Below are 18,456 nucleotides of genomic sequence, written 5' to 3'. Positions count from 1 at the left end.
GTTACTCATCTTATCTAAAATAAATATTCATAAGCATCTAGAAAAGGTCTGGCACATATTTAGTGCTATGCAAGTTATTTGTTAAAGAACATCTTTGACCATCTATCAAAAACTGAGTATTAGCATCAAATCTGACTAGTTGAATATACAGTCCTTGTTGGTCTCGTGAGTAAAATCTCTGTATCCTACAAAATAAAGTTCGAAATCCTTCGACTAGCAAACAAAGCCATTCATATTCTGGTCCCTGCCCGCCTCTCCAGCTGCTGTAAAATATGGCCCCCAATGAACCACAGTATCCTTGCTCTCACAAGTGTAGTTTCCCAAACCCCAGCCCCCAGCCTCTAGTCCCGAACCTGGGCTGCCCTGTGACCCTCTTTGAAGAACATAATGTGGGGTGACACTCTGCCACTTCTGAGTCTAAACCTGAAGAAGTCTGACAGCTTCCAGTTTGGTGATCCATGTAAAGAAATGCAGCTACATGGCAGGACCACATGGGTAAGGACAGGAGGGGCGAGAAAGGGAGAGGGTGGAGTAGACCAAGAACTCGTAACAGGAAAACAGGGGCGCACATGCCTCTTGAAAAGGGCAGCCACAACTGACAGCTACCATTTAAAAATTTTTTTTTCTTTCGTTTTTTAATCCTCATCCAAGAATATTTTTCCATTGCTTTTTAGATAGAGTGGAAGGGAGAGAGGGGGAGAGAGAGAGAGAACCATCAATGTGAGAGACACACATCGATTGGCTGCCTCCCACACAACCCCTACTGGGGCCGGAGATCAAACTTGCAACTCAGGTATGTGCCCTTGCCCGAAAATCAAATCTGTGACCCTTGGGTCCACAGGCTGATGCTCTAACCGCTGAGCCAAACTGGCCAGGGCAAAGTTACCACTTTCCATAAGAACCTAGAAATCTTAATTTTCATATGCTAGCTGATCAGTGACAACTAATTACAATTGTTAAAAACTTCTATGCCTCCCCCTCAAAGGTTAGCCAGTTTTGTGCCCTTTTCTCTATGGCCTGTAGCAAAATCCCACGTTTACTGCCCCTTGGTTTTAACTTCCCTATCTATGCTGATGACAATCATAACTGTATCTCTAATCCTGACCTCTCCTTAGAGTTCCAGATCCATGTATACAATTGCCTGCTGCACATCTTCACCTAGATGTGACACAAATACCTTAAACTGACAGTTACCTGTCCTTTGAAGCTTGCTTTTGATTCTGTATTCTCCAACTCAATGGTGGTATCATTACCCACCTAGCAGGACAAGCAAGATTCCTAGCCCTGGCTAGTTTGGCTCAGCGGTTGGAGCGTTGGCCTGTGGACCAGAGAGTCCTGGGTTTGGTTCCTGCTAGGGGCATGTACCAAAAAAAAAAAAAGAAGAATCCTAGCAGGCATGGTTATTCCTCTCTATTTTTAATACCCTATAGCAAGATAACAAAAAAGCTTACTTTAAGTGATTCCATCACCTAAAGATCTGAATTTGTTCTTGTCTTCTGCATTCTCATTGGTAACCCTAGCTTAGATTATCATTTCTTCTCTAGACTATTGCAGATTAAGAAACTATTAAGTCTCTTAATTTTTCTCCTAAACCAAACACCTCTATCTAGTTTACTTTCTACACCAATGCAAGACTGGCCTTCCAGAGGTACAGCTCATTCACCCTCTCCACCAAAATGTTTCCTTTCAGTGGTTTAAATGAGTAACAAGACTCCTGCACACCTGGTCTTGCCTCCTTCTCTGTATGCTCCGGAGCAAGGTGTGTTCCTTGCAGTTCCCCAGATTCAACAGTCTCATTTCTCTACCACGCTGCACTTAGGATTTCAGGCTCCCTCTGTCTGGAAGGCCCTTCTACTCCTACTTCAAAATGTAGAGCTGCTATAGCAACCTCTCTGCTGCTTTTCCAGTCTAACCCCACCAGAGACAGTATTATTCACCTCCATTAACATCCATGTTTATCTGTTTGCATGTTGCCAAAGCAAAGAAATCACTCCTCAGAAGCTGACTTAGTCCCAGAAACTGAATTAATAATCTTTGTAAGCCTTCTGTTCCATAGTTTATTTGACAAATATCCACAATAAACCATTTGGTCTCAATGTCACTTAAGTGTTTATAAAAGTTGTCAAATTAAAATGTCTTAAATCTCTTAATGCTCACCATAAAAGGGATATACACTATGATTATATTTAAAAAAAATTTTTTTTTTTTTATCCGTGAGGATATTTTTCCATTTTTTGTTCAAATAGAGTGGGAGGGAGAGAGAGGAAGGGAGAGAGAGACAGAAACATCGATGTGAAGGGACACATTGAGTGGCTGCCACCCGCACGACCAACCAGGGCCGGGGACAAACTGCAACCGAAGTACATGCCCTTAGTGGGAACCGAACCCGGGTCTCTCCGGACCGCAGGCCGACGCTCTAACCGCTGAGCCAAACCGGCCAGGGCACTATGATTATATTTTGATCAAGCATTTTAAAACTCTACTCACCCAAAGGTTGGTCAGCTGTTTGCTCTTTATTATCTATAAAAAAACAAAAATGCAAAGAAATAAAGTGTTATTATCCATGACACAAGTATCTTCAGGTAGAGATCTATGAATACCATCAACAGCATTAAAAGACAGAATATGGTTTATAGTAGCTAACTTATGATGTTAAGACTTCCAAATTATTGACAAAAAACATGTACTAGGATGGAAAGAATTGGAACCAAAGCAGGGGCATGTCTTTAGAAATGGATTGCCATCGCTGGGGGTAAGAACCTTTAACCTGCTAGGTAGGAATCACAATCTGAACACAGTGGTGGGGGGAACAGGCAGCAGCATCAGAGGAGTTAGCATATACTGAATGCGGGTCTGGTGCTGTTACAGGTGTTTCAATACAACTGATTAAGATGAACATCATTTGACTCTTTGAGGTATATACCATTATTACCTCCATTATACAGGTAAGGAATCTGAAACAGAGAGAGATTAAATCATTTGCCCAAAGTTATCAAATTAGTGGATCTCATTCCATAGTCCATGGTCTCTGCCATCTACTCCACATAAAATGAAATATTTCTCACCCCTGAAGACCATGTGGGAAGAGACACAGGGAAAGATGGAATTCAATTAGTAATGTGTCTACTACTACAGACAGGGTAACTTTTGCATTTCAAATCATTTATATGCTACTGGAATCTATTAAGTTTATTAAATGTTCTTTTTTTAAAAAAACAGTAGTCCCAGAGACGTGGAAGTGGCGTACAGACTGACAATCCCCAGAAGAGAGGGTGTGGGAAGGAGATAAACCACAGAACTTATGTGCATGTATGCATGAACAATGGACATGGACAACAAAGCTGGGGACAGGGTGGGGAGGGAGGGGGAGGAGGGTATCAGTGGGGAAAAAAAGGAGAAACATCTGTAACAAAAATAAATTAATTTAAAAGAAAAAAAAATAATAAAGACAGTATTTTTTAGTGTCTCTGAATCTTGAAGAGGAAAGATATAATAAAAGAGGAGGCCAAGAAAATTTTAGAAGTTTAGTGGTAGTTGTTTGCAAAAGTCTTCCTGAAGTAACTTTTCACAATGTTCACTTAAGGGCAAGAAATAACAGACCGATTCAGGAAAAAAGGGTTCTAACCAGACAAGAGAAACAACTAGCTACACCACTAGGATGGTCTGTGGCAGTCAGTAGGTTTGGAGGTGGGGACGTCTCGCTGAGGCTTCCCCTGAGCTCCAGGCTGGTGTGGCAAGAATGACACAGAACTGTTATACATATTTGAATAACACTGAGAACAAATAGTTTATTTTGGATATCTGTAAAAGAAATTATAGAACAGAAGATTAAAATCTCTTAAAAGATTATAAATTCAATTTACCCCAAACCAGTGTCCTTCTGGTTTGTATAATTTGCTTATATATAATCAGCATAGTCTAATCATTCCTCACAATAATAGATGTTTATTTTTAAAAATATGGGCATGAAACAAAGAAACAGGTCCCAAATGAATGAACAAGTGATATCTCCAGAAAAAGAACTAAATGAAATGGAGGCAAGCAAACCACCAAATACAGAGTTCAAAACACTGGTTATAAGGATGCTCAAGAAACTTAGTGAGAACAGCATGAAAAAAAAGAGAAACCATAAAAAAGAACCAGTCGGAAATGAAGGATACACAAACTGAAATGAAGAATAATTTACAGGGAATCAACAGTAGAGGAGATGAAGCCAAGAATTAGATTAGCGATTTAGAGTATAAGGAAGCAAAAAGTACCCAATCAGAACAGTAGAAAGAAAAAAGAATCCCCCAGAAAGAAGGTAGTGTAAAGAGCTTCTGGGAAAACTTCAAGCTTACCAACATTCACATCATGGGGGTGCCAGAAGGAGAAGAGAGCAAGAAATTGAAAAACAATTAGAAAAAAATGACAGAAAACTTCCCTAACCTGGTGAAGAAAACAGGCAGATAGGTCCAGGAAGCACAGAGAGTCTCAAACAAAATGAACCCAAAGAGGCCCACACCAAGACATACCATGGGATGATGTTCCAACCAACTGAGCCACACTAGCCAGGGTTAGAATATTTTTTACTATTTTCACTTGCATGAAATTGTATTTCATGTAAGTACTAATTTCAATATTAAATCATAATACTATTTTAATAAGGAAAAAGGTTACCAGTACTACTATAGCAAAAGAATATCTATAGTATCTTTAAATTATTGTATTCAATAACTTAAAAATCTAAAACTAATGTTTTACGTTTATATTACTCACCAGGATGCCCAAGATGATGTAATTCATCTGAAATAGAAAATAGATTAGCATTAAATAATTTAACTGCTGATTTAGCATAAATAGTAAGACTAATTAGAGAAGGTTTTGAGTTATTAAATCATGTTGTAAGTTTCACCAGTTTAAAACATTTCAAATACATTAAATGAAAAGCCATGCAAAACTGAATAGGAAAGAATATTGTTGTGGATATCATTAAGGACTTCTAAGCTACTAAAAAAAGTAAATAGACTCATTCATAATTTGTTCAAAGTTTTAGGTATTCTGGCCAATTATGAAACAAACACAATCAAGAAATATGTCTGTCTGTGGTCTCAATCATAAACTTCTTGAAACTTAATAATCTCAAGTGATCCTTTCTTTTTAAATAAACTTTAAATTTTAGAACAGTTTAAGATTTACAGAACTAATGTGACGAGAGTGCAGAGTTCATGTAAACACCCCTACTCAGTTTCCTTATTTTTAACATCTTATGTTAGAAAGATATATTTGTCACAACCACCAACATTCTTTTTTATTTATTTATTTAGTTTTTTATCCTCACCCGAGGATATTTTTCCATTTTTTGTACAGATAGAGTGGGAGGGAGAGAGAGAGAGAAACATCGATGTGAAGGGACACATCGAGTGGCTGCCACCCGCACGACCAACCAGGGCTGGGGACAAACTGCAACCGAAGTACGTGCCCTTAGCGGAAACCGAACCCGGGTCTCTCCGGACCGCAGGCCGACGCTCTAACCGCTGAGCCAAACTGGCCAGGGCACCAACATTCTTTTTTTGTTCCAAGACCCCATTCAGGACACCACATTACATTTGCCTACGTGGCCTTAGGCCCCTCTTTGTTGTAACAGTTTCTCAGACTTCCCTTGCTTTTGATGACCTTGACAGTTTTGAGAACTTACTGATGAGGTATTTATTGTGTAGAATGTCTCTCAGGTGGGATGTGTTGATGTTCTTCTCATGGTTAGACTGGTATAATATGCTTTTGGAGGCACAGTGGTTTCAGAATTCTTAACCTGTACCCACTGGCTAAAGGACATCGTCTAAGCCAATATCACGACATTATAGCCATATATTTTTCTTTACAAATATTATGAAGATAAAAATTAATATTATAGTTGTCCCTCGTTTATCGCGGTTAATCCGTTCCAGACTCGAGCGGTTGCACCTGGCATTGAAGTGTTCCTGAAGTGCTGGAATACATAGGCCTACAGTCCATACATACAGTAATTTCAATTTTAATTGTAATATAGGGGTGTATATTGACTCAGACAACCAAGCGCACACTGTATCATTTTCACTCTCGATCAACTTTTTAATGAATATATTTGAAAAAACTGCAATAGAGTGAAGCCACTAAAGTTGAAGCGCGAAGTGGCAAGGGGCAACTATAATAAGTTACAAGAGTTATACTATTCATTAGATGTTAGGTAGAACTTATTCTTCTATGTGATGTAAAATCAACTAAAGAGCAGCATCAGCCAGAGTACAGGGTTATATAAAATATCTTTTGCCTTTTATCTTACAGATTTCTCTCATTTCTGATTACATAGGTCAGCACCTGTTCTTCCTTCCCTTCTTCAGTGAGGTTGCTTTATATATTTATAGTAAGTTTAGATTCTTTTGTAATATTCTGCATTCCATCCTGGGATCGACCCTCCTCTGACCTCCTACTAAATGATTTTTTAAAAACTTGCACACATGTAATTCACCATTACAGTGGTCACACAGAATAGTTTCGCTGCCCTAACAAACTCCCAAGCTTCACCTGTCCAATCCCTACTGCCTGTCCTAATCAAATACCTTTAACAAAATACCTAAAATGAAATAGGTAACATCATGTTTTATGTGTAAAACAGATATGATGTTAGGACATTATTCATGATATGTGTCAACCCACCAATTTATAAAAGGTTTCAATTCTGTAGATTTTTTTTTAGAAAAAAAATTTTCCATCTGAAATTTCTGGAGTCATTTCATTGTTGGATTTTCATCTCTAAGTGTTTGGAACAGATTTATTGGAAAGTTATTATTTAACAGTGTGTCTGTTATTGCAAAAATTATAGGAAGAATCTTGCAGATAAGGAAGCAGTACAGCAAAGTGATAATGTATAGGCATCACCCTGAAAACAAACAGAACAGCAACGCTAGTTTTATTGATTAATTCTTAGAGGTTTCCAATGTTAGGAAGTTTTAAAAATCATGCAATTAGACATAAAAGGAGTAAGAGGAGAAAAAAGTTGGTTATAATTTCTTCATGTAGCTTCCCTCATATAGGACCCAAAGACCACAGGATTGAAATCCCCCTTGGCTAAAGAACTCCCGTTCATAATTATGTATTGGGATGAAAATAGTAATTATAATATTTCAAAGGGATAACATAGTGATACAAAGAACAAGGAAACGTAAGATTTAACATTTTCTTACTTTACCCAAGTAGAGCCTAAAGTTATAGTTTAAAGAGGCAGAAATTGAAAAAATACTTTGCTATCCACAAACCTAATTTTGCAAATAATGTGATATTATACTAAGGGGACTTAAGTTTTAATATTTACTCATTAAAACTTATTTGCAATGCTTTGGTAAATTAAAATAAGTTAGAAACTTATGCTGAAATAGATTTTAAATTCTCTTTGTATATTATGGCAAAGGTGACATGGTAGATTCATCTACAGCCCTGTAACTTCAAAAATTGGATCATACCAATTTTATTGTGAAACAGAATATTTAATATTTGCTAAAACATATGTTAAACAATAAATCTCTCTGAAACTTTTATAGAAAACATATTTGTATTTGAGAGGCATGTTGTCATGGCTAAAGGATAGAAAAAATAATCTGAACAAGTTTCCATGATAGCAGAGCCAGCCACCTTTTTTTTTTTTAACAATTTTTATACAGATAAAAATTAGCATTAAGAATTAACTACAATTGTTCACTATTCATAAGATGTATGCAGGAATGTTATTCTTATATACATTAGAAAATCAACTGAAAACTAGTTATTTTAATCATGTGTCAGTTTAACAGTTGTCTGTGGCAATTTACAAACCCTCAAAGACTAAGATATAATATCCTTCCACTGAAATTATTTCTTGTAGCTAGTATTTTTTCCATCACTGCACTCAGTAGGCTGGAGCACTCCGCCACTCCCAAGAGAAACCAGCATGCAGGACATTTGGTTTCAAACCAAAGGATTACACTACCTTCAGTGCACTCCACTGCCTCATCTGTTCTTCCTTGTTCCAGAGAAAACAAATGTGAATATATTGTAATTCATGATCTTAGGAAGGGCAGCCTTCAAGCAAACAATAAATATCACAGAAATATGTTGGCAAACCAACATACGCATCAACATCTCCTATTAACATCATAACTATAAATGCATTAAGTTTAAATAGAATAAACTCCCAAATTATGTACTTCATAATGGGGATTGTTGATTAATCATCATGCTTTCCTTCATGTTTTTGAGAAACATTGATGTGAAAGAGACACATTGATTGGCTGTCTTTTTAAAAAAAATTTTTTTCTTTATTTTTAGAGAGAGAGGAAGGGAGGGAAAGATATCAATGAGAAGGAACATCAATTGGCTGCCTTCTGCATGCCCCCCACTGGGGGTTTGGTCCACAACTGAGGGGTGTGCCCTGACTGGGAATTGAACTAGCGACTTCTTGGTGCATAGTTCAATACTAGACCACTGAGCCACACCAGCCAGGCGACTGGTTGCCTCTTGAATGACCCTGACCAGGGCCAGGGATTGAACCTGCAATCCAGGTATGTGCCCTTGACCAGGAATCGAACCTGAGACCCTTCGGTCCATGGGCCAACACTCTTAACTGCTGAGCCAAACAGGCCAGGGCAAAATCAAGCTCTTATTTTGATTTTTTACATGTTTTTTAAATTGATTTATTTTAGAGAGAGAGGAAGTTAGAGAGAGATAGAAACATTGATGTGAGAGAGATACACCAATCAGCTGCCTCCTGCACGTCCCTTACTGGGGATAGAGCCTGCAACCCGGACATGTGCCCTGACCAGGAATTGAACTGGACCTCTCAGTCCATGGGATGATGCTCAATCTACTGAGCCACACTGGCCAGTCCAAAATCAAGTTTTTTATAATTAAAGTTTTGATGCACTTTTTGCCAGAAGTGTTTAAAATAAACTATAAAATTTAAAAAATAATTAAAAAGATCTAAATAAAAAACTATTTTTCTGGTTCTTTTGGGCCATGGTGTATAAACCTAGATTTTGAATATAGTATGTATTCTCTCAAATTTGTATATAGAGAATGTAACTCCTGATACTTAACGCACCATTAAATAGAATAGGGCAATAGGTAGGAGAACTTTCATTGTCTAAATGCATTTTATATAGCTTCTATTATGCTCCATTTGTCAGAACACTGAGTAACACTGCTTACCTATGATGATTTCTACCTTCTTGCTATCTTGACTGTCTCGATCATTATATACATGACACCAATAGGTTCCTTGATGTTCCAAATCCACATAAGGCACCTGTATCAATATCAGAACACACACACATTTCCTCTTCAGTTTTAATTTAAATTGGCTTGGAGAAAAAGCTATTTTAGATTTTAAAAAGCCCCTACAAAACAAAATTTTGGAAGGCTATAGACAGTTGTGAACTATTATTTCCATTCACTAGATTAAGTATTAGTTTAAGCAAATGATACAATGAATCCAGTAACAGTGAGTTTGGTGTAATACTATATTTGACATTTCAGTATAAGCCCTTAGCTACAGGCTGGTGTTGTTTTCTAGCACTTTTTGCAAATATACAAATCAAGTAATATTAAATAACAAGGACTTGAAACAAAAAGACTGAGAACATAAGAACATCCCCGACAAATATGAATTTTAATGTTCACCTTAATTTTCAATTATACTATTTATTTTACATATTAGCACAAAAAATACCCCGAAAACCAACTTCCTACCATGTATATCTTTTTTGTCTCATGAGCTAGCGGGGACTCGTTTCTGAACCACTGGTAGTGAGGAATGGGGCTCCCCACAGCAACGCACTGCAGGACCAAAGTGCTGCCGGGCATCAGCTTTTGGGACCTCGGCTCAACACAGATTTGCAACTTGGACTCAGAGATGCCTTCCAAACTTCCTTAAATTAAAAGAAAAGTATCAGTGAACATAAATAAAATCTCTAAGTTAAAAATAAAATTTCCCCCTGTAATTAAAAAAAAAAATGTTTTCAAGTTCATCCTTCATTTTTACAATCTTTATTTAATAGCATCTCCCAAACAATGTTTCATTAAACAATAGCATTTCTAGAAATATTAAGAAATGTTTTGTGGATAAAAGAATACTGTGGACAAATAAGTTTAGAAAATAAGTTTTTTTTCTTTATTGATTTTTTCTTTTAGAGAGAGTAAGGGGAGAAAAAGAGATAGAAACATCAATGAGAGAGAACATCGATTGACCGCCTCCTGCTTGCCCCCAACTGGGGATTTGGTCCACAACCTAGGCATGAGCCCTGACCGGGAATCGAACCAGCGACCTCTTGGTGCATGGGTCAATGCTCAACCACTGAGCCACCCCGGCCGGCTAAAAAATAAGTTTAGAAAATTCTGGATTAAACAAAGTTAAACAGATTTTTTAATTGCAGGACTTGTCAGAGTTTTCAGAGTGTTAGTATGCATTGTGTATGTAAGAGGGGAAAATAGTTCAAGTGGTTTCCAAATGTGTTTGGCCATAGAATCTTTCTGGTGGGGGCAAACAATTTACTAACATCTTGAGTGATATTTATGTTCAACACAGAAAGATCTACATTCTGCACTTGGATTTAACTTGACTTATTAAAATAAGTTTTGTTATTAGTACTGAATAAATATGCATAGGTTATCACTAGCATTTCTTCCCAAGGCAGATATCAGAAAGCATTGTTCACTGAACACTCATTGTTACTCTTTAAGTTCCTTGAGGACAGAGGGCTTGCCAATGTTATGTCATAACAGGTCTCCATCATGAAACTCGCTGTCTCACAAATTGCAGGTGATCAATAATATTTGTTGAATAAGATTCTATTAAATTTCATTACATGCACAGAAATATTCTAGAAAAATATAAATAACTATCTTAATGAATCACAACAATTTTTAAAAATATTTATTTAGGTTAGGAAAAGCTAAATTGAGAGGGAAGAATGAAGACGGACTATAACAAAAAGCCCATTTCCCTCCTCTTCTTTTTTTCTGGCAAAAATGATGAAGGATATGGTCTTGACTGTGTGTGTGAAAAAATAAAATATTGTCTGATGGCTACTCTTTAGAGTAGGCTGTTTCTTTTTTTTCCTAGATCAATACCATTAGACTAAAAAGGTGGATGTCAAAAAGTAGAAAAATAGTTTGATGAAATGTTTTATTGCAGCAAATAATATACTATATGCCCTTTTATGTCAACATCAACTCTAGAGTTTTATTCCACAACACAATTTTTTAGGAGTAATACAGTATTTGGGAGAAAAACATACAGTGCAGTGCAGAAAGAAACTGAAAAGTGAGCAAGACTATTAGATTTTTTTTCTCCTCCAAAACCAAAGACTATAAGATTTAAATCTATGAAAGAAGGCAAGTCGGAGGAGGTCAGCAGCAGGGACAGAGAAGGGTTCTGTGTCATCCGAAGGCATTTGTGTGTGTGTGTGTATAGAGAAGAGAATCAAAGTACAAAGGATAAAATCTTACCAGCTGGTGACCTTATACTGGGTGCAGAACATATGTGAGCTTTTGGTAATATTTTGATACTTTGAAATTATTCAAAAGTAAACATTTAAAATAAACAAAAATGAGGTAATTCCCTTCTCAACATTCAACTTAATTACTTACCCTGGAAGCTTTCTGTTAATTCTGTGACATCACACACATCCAGCTGTGACCACTGGCTGAATTCAAAGGTGCAGCTATTGTTCACTCGGCAGACATAAAAGCCTGCATCTCTTACATGCACTGTGTTAAAAACCAGTTCTGAGGCATTTCCATTTGGAATCTGTGAAACAATCAGTAAGAGACTCACCAACACATGCCTTATAAAATACACCGTGCAAAATATACTGTGCCTTTGGGGTTTTGAAAAGTGTATCTTTTTTCTAAGTTCTAAAATATTTACTTAAAAAACAAATAACATTTCGCGCTGGCCGGTGTGGCTCAGCGGTTAGAGCGTCGGCCTGCAGTCCTGAGAGACCCAGGTTCGGTTCCCGCTAAGGGCACGTACCTCGGTTGCAGTTTGTCCCTGGCCCTGGTCGGTTGTGCGGGTGGCAACCACTCGATGTGTCCCTTCACGTCGATGTTTCTCTCTCTCTCTCTGTTCCTCTCTCTCCCTCCCACTCTACCTGAACAAAAAATGGAAAAATGTCCTCAGGTGAGGATTAAAAAAAAAAAAAAATTTCAAGTGATTTAGGACTAAAGTCTTACAGTTTTCTACAAATCCATTAAACAAAGAGCTTGCTCCCACATATCTTCCCAAAACTCACTAACAGAAACCTATTGTTTTGTCATCTAAAACTGTCCAACTGTTGGTACCTAAAGAATCTACAATGTCAACATTTAGAGCTAAGTAGCCATAGGACATCTCAAATACCATGGTGAAGTGGAGAGCACACAGAAAGTTGGGCCTGGCTACCAATCTCAGATCTGACCAAAGTAGTTGTTAGTAAGTTATTTCCCCTCAAGACTGTTTTTTTTTTTTTTTTCATCTGTGAAATTCTATAAGAGGGTAGACTCCTCAACCAATATACTTCTTTCAAGGTCTGGGCAGAGAATGGCTATAGAAAGCATATCAGTGATGGGAAGAAATAGCTACCCAAGGGTTTCCCAAGCTTTGGTCACCACATTAAGGTTTGTTTCACCTTTGCTGCCCCCATCATCAGTGCCACCCAACTCTGCATGTTGCCAAGGAGCTTAGTCAAGTGCCATGTTCTATTACATTAGCTCCCCTGCAAAGTCCTTTAACGAGCTCAGCCCTCTCTCTCCAACCACAACTGATTGAATTAAATTCTCTCCTTTCTCAGAAGCTGCACCAAAGCAAGACATTTTGCTGAAGATCTCACAACTGGGGTGGCAGGCTGCCCTTAACTCTGCCTGACAAACCTGCCTCGGTACTCTACTAGGTTAATAGATTTAGTTTCCTATTAGACCATTCATGTACCCTTTCTCTCTCCTCAAACCTCCTGCAACCCTTCTTCTCTCAGCCTTGACTTCAGAAACTCTTTCCTCTTCCTGCCACCAAATCCCACACACATCTATGTCTGTGCCTATTTACACCTGCTCTCTTCCCTACTGCAGAAATAGGAGAAGGTGTCTTCATAACAAAGGCTACTTAGGCTTAGGATCCGTGGGGATCCACTCAAAACCCCTGAGTTGGTATGAAGATTAGTTCAAGCTGAAGACATCTGGGATCAACAAATGCATAAGAGGCCTCTCAGGGCTTCCCTTACCTCACTAAAAGCAGACGCTTCTGCGAAACTAGGCGACCATAAATTCCCGCTTCGGGGCAGCTTCTACTCCCAGGAAGGAGACCAAGAAGGACCTACAAACTCCCTCTCCAGAGAAGTTTTATGGGCGTGAAGAAGATGAAAAGACCACTTGAACCTGGCATAAATAACCAATTATCAAAAACTTTCTTGTCTCCCATGTATTCTTCTAGAAATCCCTTTGCATTTCCTAAAGAAACTCATTTGTTCTCCCTCCTTCCTTTTCCCTGCTAAGTTAGGTACATAAGCTTCTAACTCTAACCATTCACAGAGATACTTTTGTAAGTTCCCATATGAAAAAACCTTTTCTCTTCTTCATTTTGATTTTGTCAATTAATTCACAGGCCCCCAGGGATTGAACATAAGAGGGTAGAGAAAAAGGATTTCCCTCCTTGACAGTCCCTGACCTTGCCTCTGTAATTTTCTCTCTGCTTTAGCATCTATTTCTCTCTCTTACTGTCTCACTCTAAAAAATACTCCAATTTCTTGTGTCTTAAATAAACAACAACAACAAAAACCACACAAATAAATCTCCCTTGACCCACATCCCCTCTTAGCAGCACTGAAAATGCTGACCATCACTTTTTTGGTAAAATACTTTCCCTTTCAGGCTCCTTACCGTTCTCTCCTGGCTTTCCTCCTCTCTTTCTCTCTCGCAGATTCTTCTTTAGTTTCCTTACTGGTCCCTCCTCCACCACAGAAACTTTCAACATCATCTCCCCAGATATCCAAACTGACTAGCTAATTCATTCAGATGTCTAATAGGCACTTCAAACTTAACATATCTAAAACCAAATTCTTGATTTTTCTCCCTAAATCTATTCTTCTTCTAATCATCAACACCTCAGTACGTAACATGTCCCCAAATGCTTAAGTAAAAAATCCAGGGACCATCATTGATCTCTCTTCCTTTTTCCTCACACTCCATTTCCAATCTATGGGTTTGGTTAACTCTCTCTCTAAAACACACTGACTGATGCACTTGACTCCAGCCCACAGCCTCACACGACTATCCCTAGCCTGGCACAGGCAGTGAATAACTGGTCTTCTCGCTTCCTTCAAGCAGCAAGTCTGTGTTCTAAAAACATAAATCCTATCATGTTACTCTTCCTGCTTAACACGTTTAGAGGCTTCTCACTTTCTATCACCCTGTTTATTGTCCTCACAGCTCTTAACTCAAGAATGTCTTACTTGAGCACTGTCTCCCGCCGGGGTGGCAGGGCCCGGTGTGTCAGTGCTTCATCACCATGGCCTCAGAGCATGGCCTGGCACTGGCACACACTCATCAAGAACTCGCTAAATGAACAGCTCCTAAAACAGACTGCAAACATCAGAGCGGTTTGACAAATTCGACTCGTTACAGCTTTCAAGTCCCTTACAACTCTCCAAATCTAAGCTGTACTCCCCAACCCCTCCATTTCTGCCTTTCTCAAATCAGGACATAATTTGTAAACAATAGATTTAAGATAGTAACTTTTATCCATTATTTCTCTCTCAAAAGTCCTTTATTAAAACAAAAGCGACTTTGCAATTGAGACATCATGGTAAAAATAACTTTAGTTACCATCTTTTGAAAGCCTAGGCACATAGAACATCCTGTCTGTTAAATTCTCACAACTCTGCGACAGGCATTCACATGGCTAATAATGACAGCCAGGGTCCCAACACAGGCCTGTCTAGCACCAGAGCCTGCACGCAACCTTCCTCCGTGGTTCACAGCTGCTCTGCCTCACCTGCGTGTGAGGGGTGGAAATAGAAAACTATGAAACCACACATTTTTTCTAAGGCAGAGGGTGACCCCATTAAAGAAAAGATCACAATCTTAGAACAAATCTCTAACTTAGTTTTAGGTTTGCAAATGCAGACCAACAGGGGCCAGCCAAACCAGTGACAACTCCCCAGTGGCAGAATGGCTCAAAGAACTTCTAAGAAAAGAGAATTCCAATATGTGATTTTAAATTATGTGTTCGGTGGTGCAGGGATACAATACTTCCAAGAGGAATACATGCCCTACTCCACCCACCTGAGTTCTACTTCGCAATCTCACAATAGCCTAAATCTTTTGATATAACACAGGACGTGGAATACTTAAAATAGTATCACATCAGCTTTCCATGTCACCTTGAAAGTCTTTAAATTAAATAATTTTTATACCTCTGTTGGACTATACTGGTGATATTTCCTCTTTGTTAACATTGTTGCTCCAAGTAATCCCTACTTCCTACAACTTTAAGAGTAGAGAATTGGTTTTATTATTGCTTACATTTTTTGGTAAGATTATTTGGAATTGTATTACCAAAATGATGATTATTGAATACTTCACAGCAATATCTATCAGATCAGAATTCCTAAAAACAGACTGAGGCCAATAATGCTAATTCATTTTCTATCATTCCATCTTCTTATGACAGAGGAATTAAAAGACATTTAAAAAAATACCTCTTTATTCATTTTGAACCATTGATACTGTACAAAAGGATGTCCAGTTGCCCGGCAACACAGCTTCACAAACTGTCCAGCCAAGACTGCCTTTGATTCTGGGTTTACAGTGATCTTTATTCCTAAAAAAATAAAGTAAAATAAGGTTAAGTAAATAAAGTCACAGAACAAGGGTTTTTCTTGTTTATATTTCTAAAACCAAAAAAAAGAGAAATATTTTGGAAATAACCTGCATATTCATCCTTGTGATAAAGCACCCATTCACATCTCCTTCCCCACAAGATTATGAGTTTGCTAAGTTACAGGCTTTGTAAAACCAGGAGTAAAGAAACTTGCCTGCAGAATACTTTGATCTGTACTTCCTACAACGGGGGCAGCAGATTGTCTGTCATACTTCTTTAATTCTTAGAAATATTTTTCCACATTCTAACATGTCTGAAATCAGGATGCAACTTCTAATAGTGCCAGCTCTTTGACTATTTGGCCATAAATGATCACATGGCCGAACTTCAACTGAGTTAGTGCACTGTTAGTAAGGCAGTGTTGAAATGCCACTAAAACTGTCCACAAAAGACATATGAAATTCAATGCTATGATTTAGTATTAAAATGAAAATTATTCTGAATTTTTTTTTCTTTATTGATTTGAGAGAGAGAGGAAGGAGAGAGAGACAGAAACATCAATGAAAAAGAACACTGATTGGCCACCTCCTGCATGTCCCCCACTGGAAATCGGGCCCACAACCTGGGCATGTGCCCTAACAGGGAACTGAACTGGCGATCTCTTGGTGCGTGGGTCAATGCTCAACCACTGAGCCACACCGGCTGGGCATGAAAATTATTCTGTAAGCAGAAAGGCACAGAACCAGAAGACCAGCATATAAATTTGATACATGTGATACAAACATTTCTCATTTGAGAAATGACTACCAGCATAGAAACTTGGAAAACTTTTGACAGGAGCTTCAAAGACAATCCTGGAGTCAATAATGAAAAAAGACCCTTCCCCTCCCTCCCTCCTGCCTCTCTCTCAATTACTGTCTCTGGGAAAACCTGCTGCCATGTCACAGGGATGCTCAGGCAGCCCTGAAGAGAGGCCCAAATGGTGAGGAAAGGAATGTGGCCCTCCCACCGACAGCCACGTGAACAAACCACTGGAGGAAGGGATTCTCCAAACCCAGTCAATCCCTTAGGTGGCTGCGGCCTGGCCAACAGCTTCACTGCCAAATGTGAGCCCAAACCACCCAGTGAAGCCACTCTGGATTCTATCCTCAGAAACCGGGTAAGAGAACAAACGATTGTTGTTTTAAGCTGTTGGTTGTGGGATGATTTATTATGCAACAACAGATAACTGACACAACAGAAATCCAAGTTAGGAAATTTTACATGTGCCAAGGTTATAACACATAACACTGGGTTGGTTGGCTTTTAGAATGGAGGAAAGATCATTAAAACATATAAAACTTAATTTCCTGCGCCTACTGTTATTTCCTTTCCTCTTCTCTATCCTGAATATGATCTCTTAATAGCATCTTTTTCCTCTCAACCCACCAATCCATAGGAACAAAACAAGATTACAATCGAAGAGGAATTAGTCTAAATAATAGCAATTTCAATATATCAAACATGTGGAACTTTCTAGGGGAAAAAACAGTAGATAAGGTAAAACAGGTATGTGAAATGCATGCCAGAAAGATACCAAATAAAACCAAAATAAAAAATGAGTAAATATTTATTACATTTAAGGATCTGCATAAACCCTAGAAAATCTTTAGTAAATAAAGCAGATCCTCTCAAAAAAGAATTTGTAACTTTTGCCAGGGGAGAGCTTTCATATCAATTATACTTTATGTTGATGCCAAGTTAGCAAGGATAGATGAAGTAACTGTTTCTCTGAATTCTATAATATACATGGGTAGGAATGTACCTGGTGAAGTAAGAACATGGGAAGAGTACTCTTGCTTAAGCCAGCAAATTCACAACAGCATATTTTAATGCCAGGAGATATTTATATCACAACTTTGAGAGACAGAGATTCTGAATTTCAAAGTTTAGGTAAGACAAGAAGAAAGAAAGTTGAAACAATAGAAGGAAACAAGTATGGTTCTGAAAAATATAGGAATTGTGGCTAAATTGGCTTTAAAATGTGGATGCCCTATAGCCATCTCAAACATGCTGTGTCCAAATTCCCTCCTGTAGTCTATCCCTCCCCGAGACCCTGTGCTCTTCTCCATGTCAGGAAAGATAAATGGGTTTCCAGCCTGCCCCCATGCGTCCAGTTACTCAGGACAAAAACTTAGCACGCATCCCTTAATCCTTCCTCCTTGCTCCCTCACTCTCCACATAGAATTAATCTTCAAGTCCTGTTAGTTAACCTTTTCCATGTCTCATCATCTTCAATGCCCTGATCTTAACCCAAGCCACCATCAGCTCTTGACCTTCATAGCCTGGTAACTTGTTTCCTCACTTCCTACTAGCAGCCCAACGTCTTTTTAAAACACAAACTGATCCATCTCACCCCGCTGATTAAAATCCTTCACTCATCACCCATTGTATCAAAAAAATCCAAACTCCTAACTATAACCTACAAGGGAACTCTGTGAACTGACCTCTCTGACCTTGTCCCCTACCATTCTCCTCCTGGCTCACCATGTTCTAGCCACTGGTCCCCTTTCCTTGGGATGACAAGCTGTTTTCTGCCTTTCCACTTACTGGTCCTCTGCTGGATTTTCCCTCCA

The 18,456-nt window shown here is 38.5% G+C and overlaps 1 protein-coding gene across 1 annotated transcript in view; it reads right to left on the bottom strand.

Moving 5' to 3' along the window:
* Positions 1 to 18,456, bottom strand: part of MALT1 (MALT1 paracaspase) — a 53,734-nt gene that overhangs the window by 19,091 nt on the left and 16,187 nt on the right. The window contains exons 3-8 of the mRNA XM_036244971.1: positions 15,720 to 15,841; positions 11,638 to 11,797; positions 9,739 to 9,917; positions 9,199 to 9,295; positions 4,759 to 4,785; positions 2,488 to 2,520 (exon numbers count right to left, since the gene is read on the bottom strand). Of these exons, the coding sequence (XP_036100864.1) occupies positions 2,488 to 2,520; positions 4,759 to 4,785; positions 9,199 to 9,295; positions 9,739 to 9,917; positions 11,638 to 11,797; positions 15,720 to 15,841 (618 nt within the window). The remainder of the gene's footprint in view (positions 1 to 2,487; positions 2,521 to 4,758; positions 4,786 to 9,198; positions 9,296 to 9,738; positions 9,918 to 11,637; positions 11,798 to 15,719; positions 15,842 to 18,456) is intronic.

This window comes from Molossus molossus, unplaced genomic scaffold (genome assembly GCF_014108415.1).
Source record: "Molossus molossus isolate mMolMol1 unplaced genomic scaffold, mMolMol1.p scaffold_m16_p_6, whole genome shotgun sequence".
In the NCBI taxonomy this organism is placed as follows: domain Eukaryota; kingdom Metazoa; phylum Chordata; class Mammalia; order Chiroptera; family Molossidae; genus Molossus; species Molossus molossus.
This window is presented reverse-complemented; position numbering and strand designations above follow the sequence as displayed.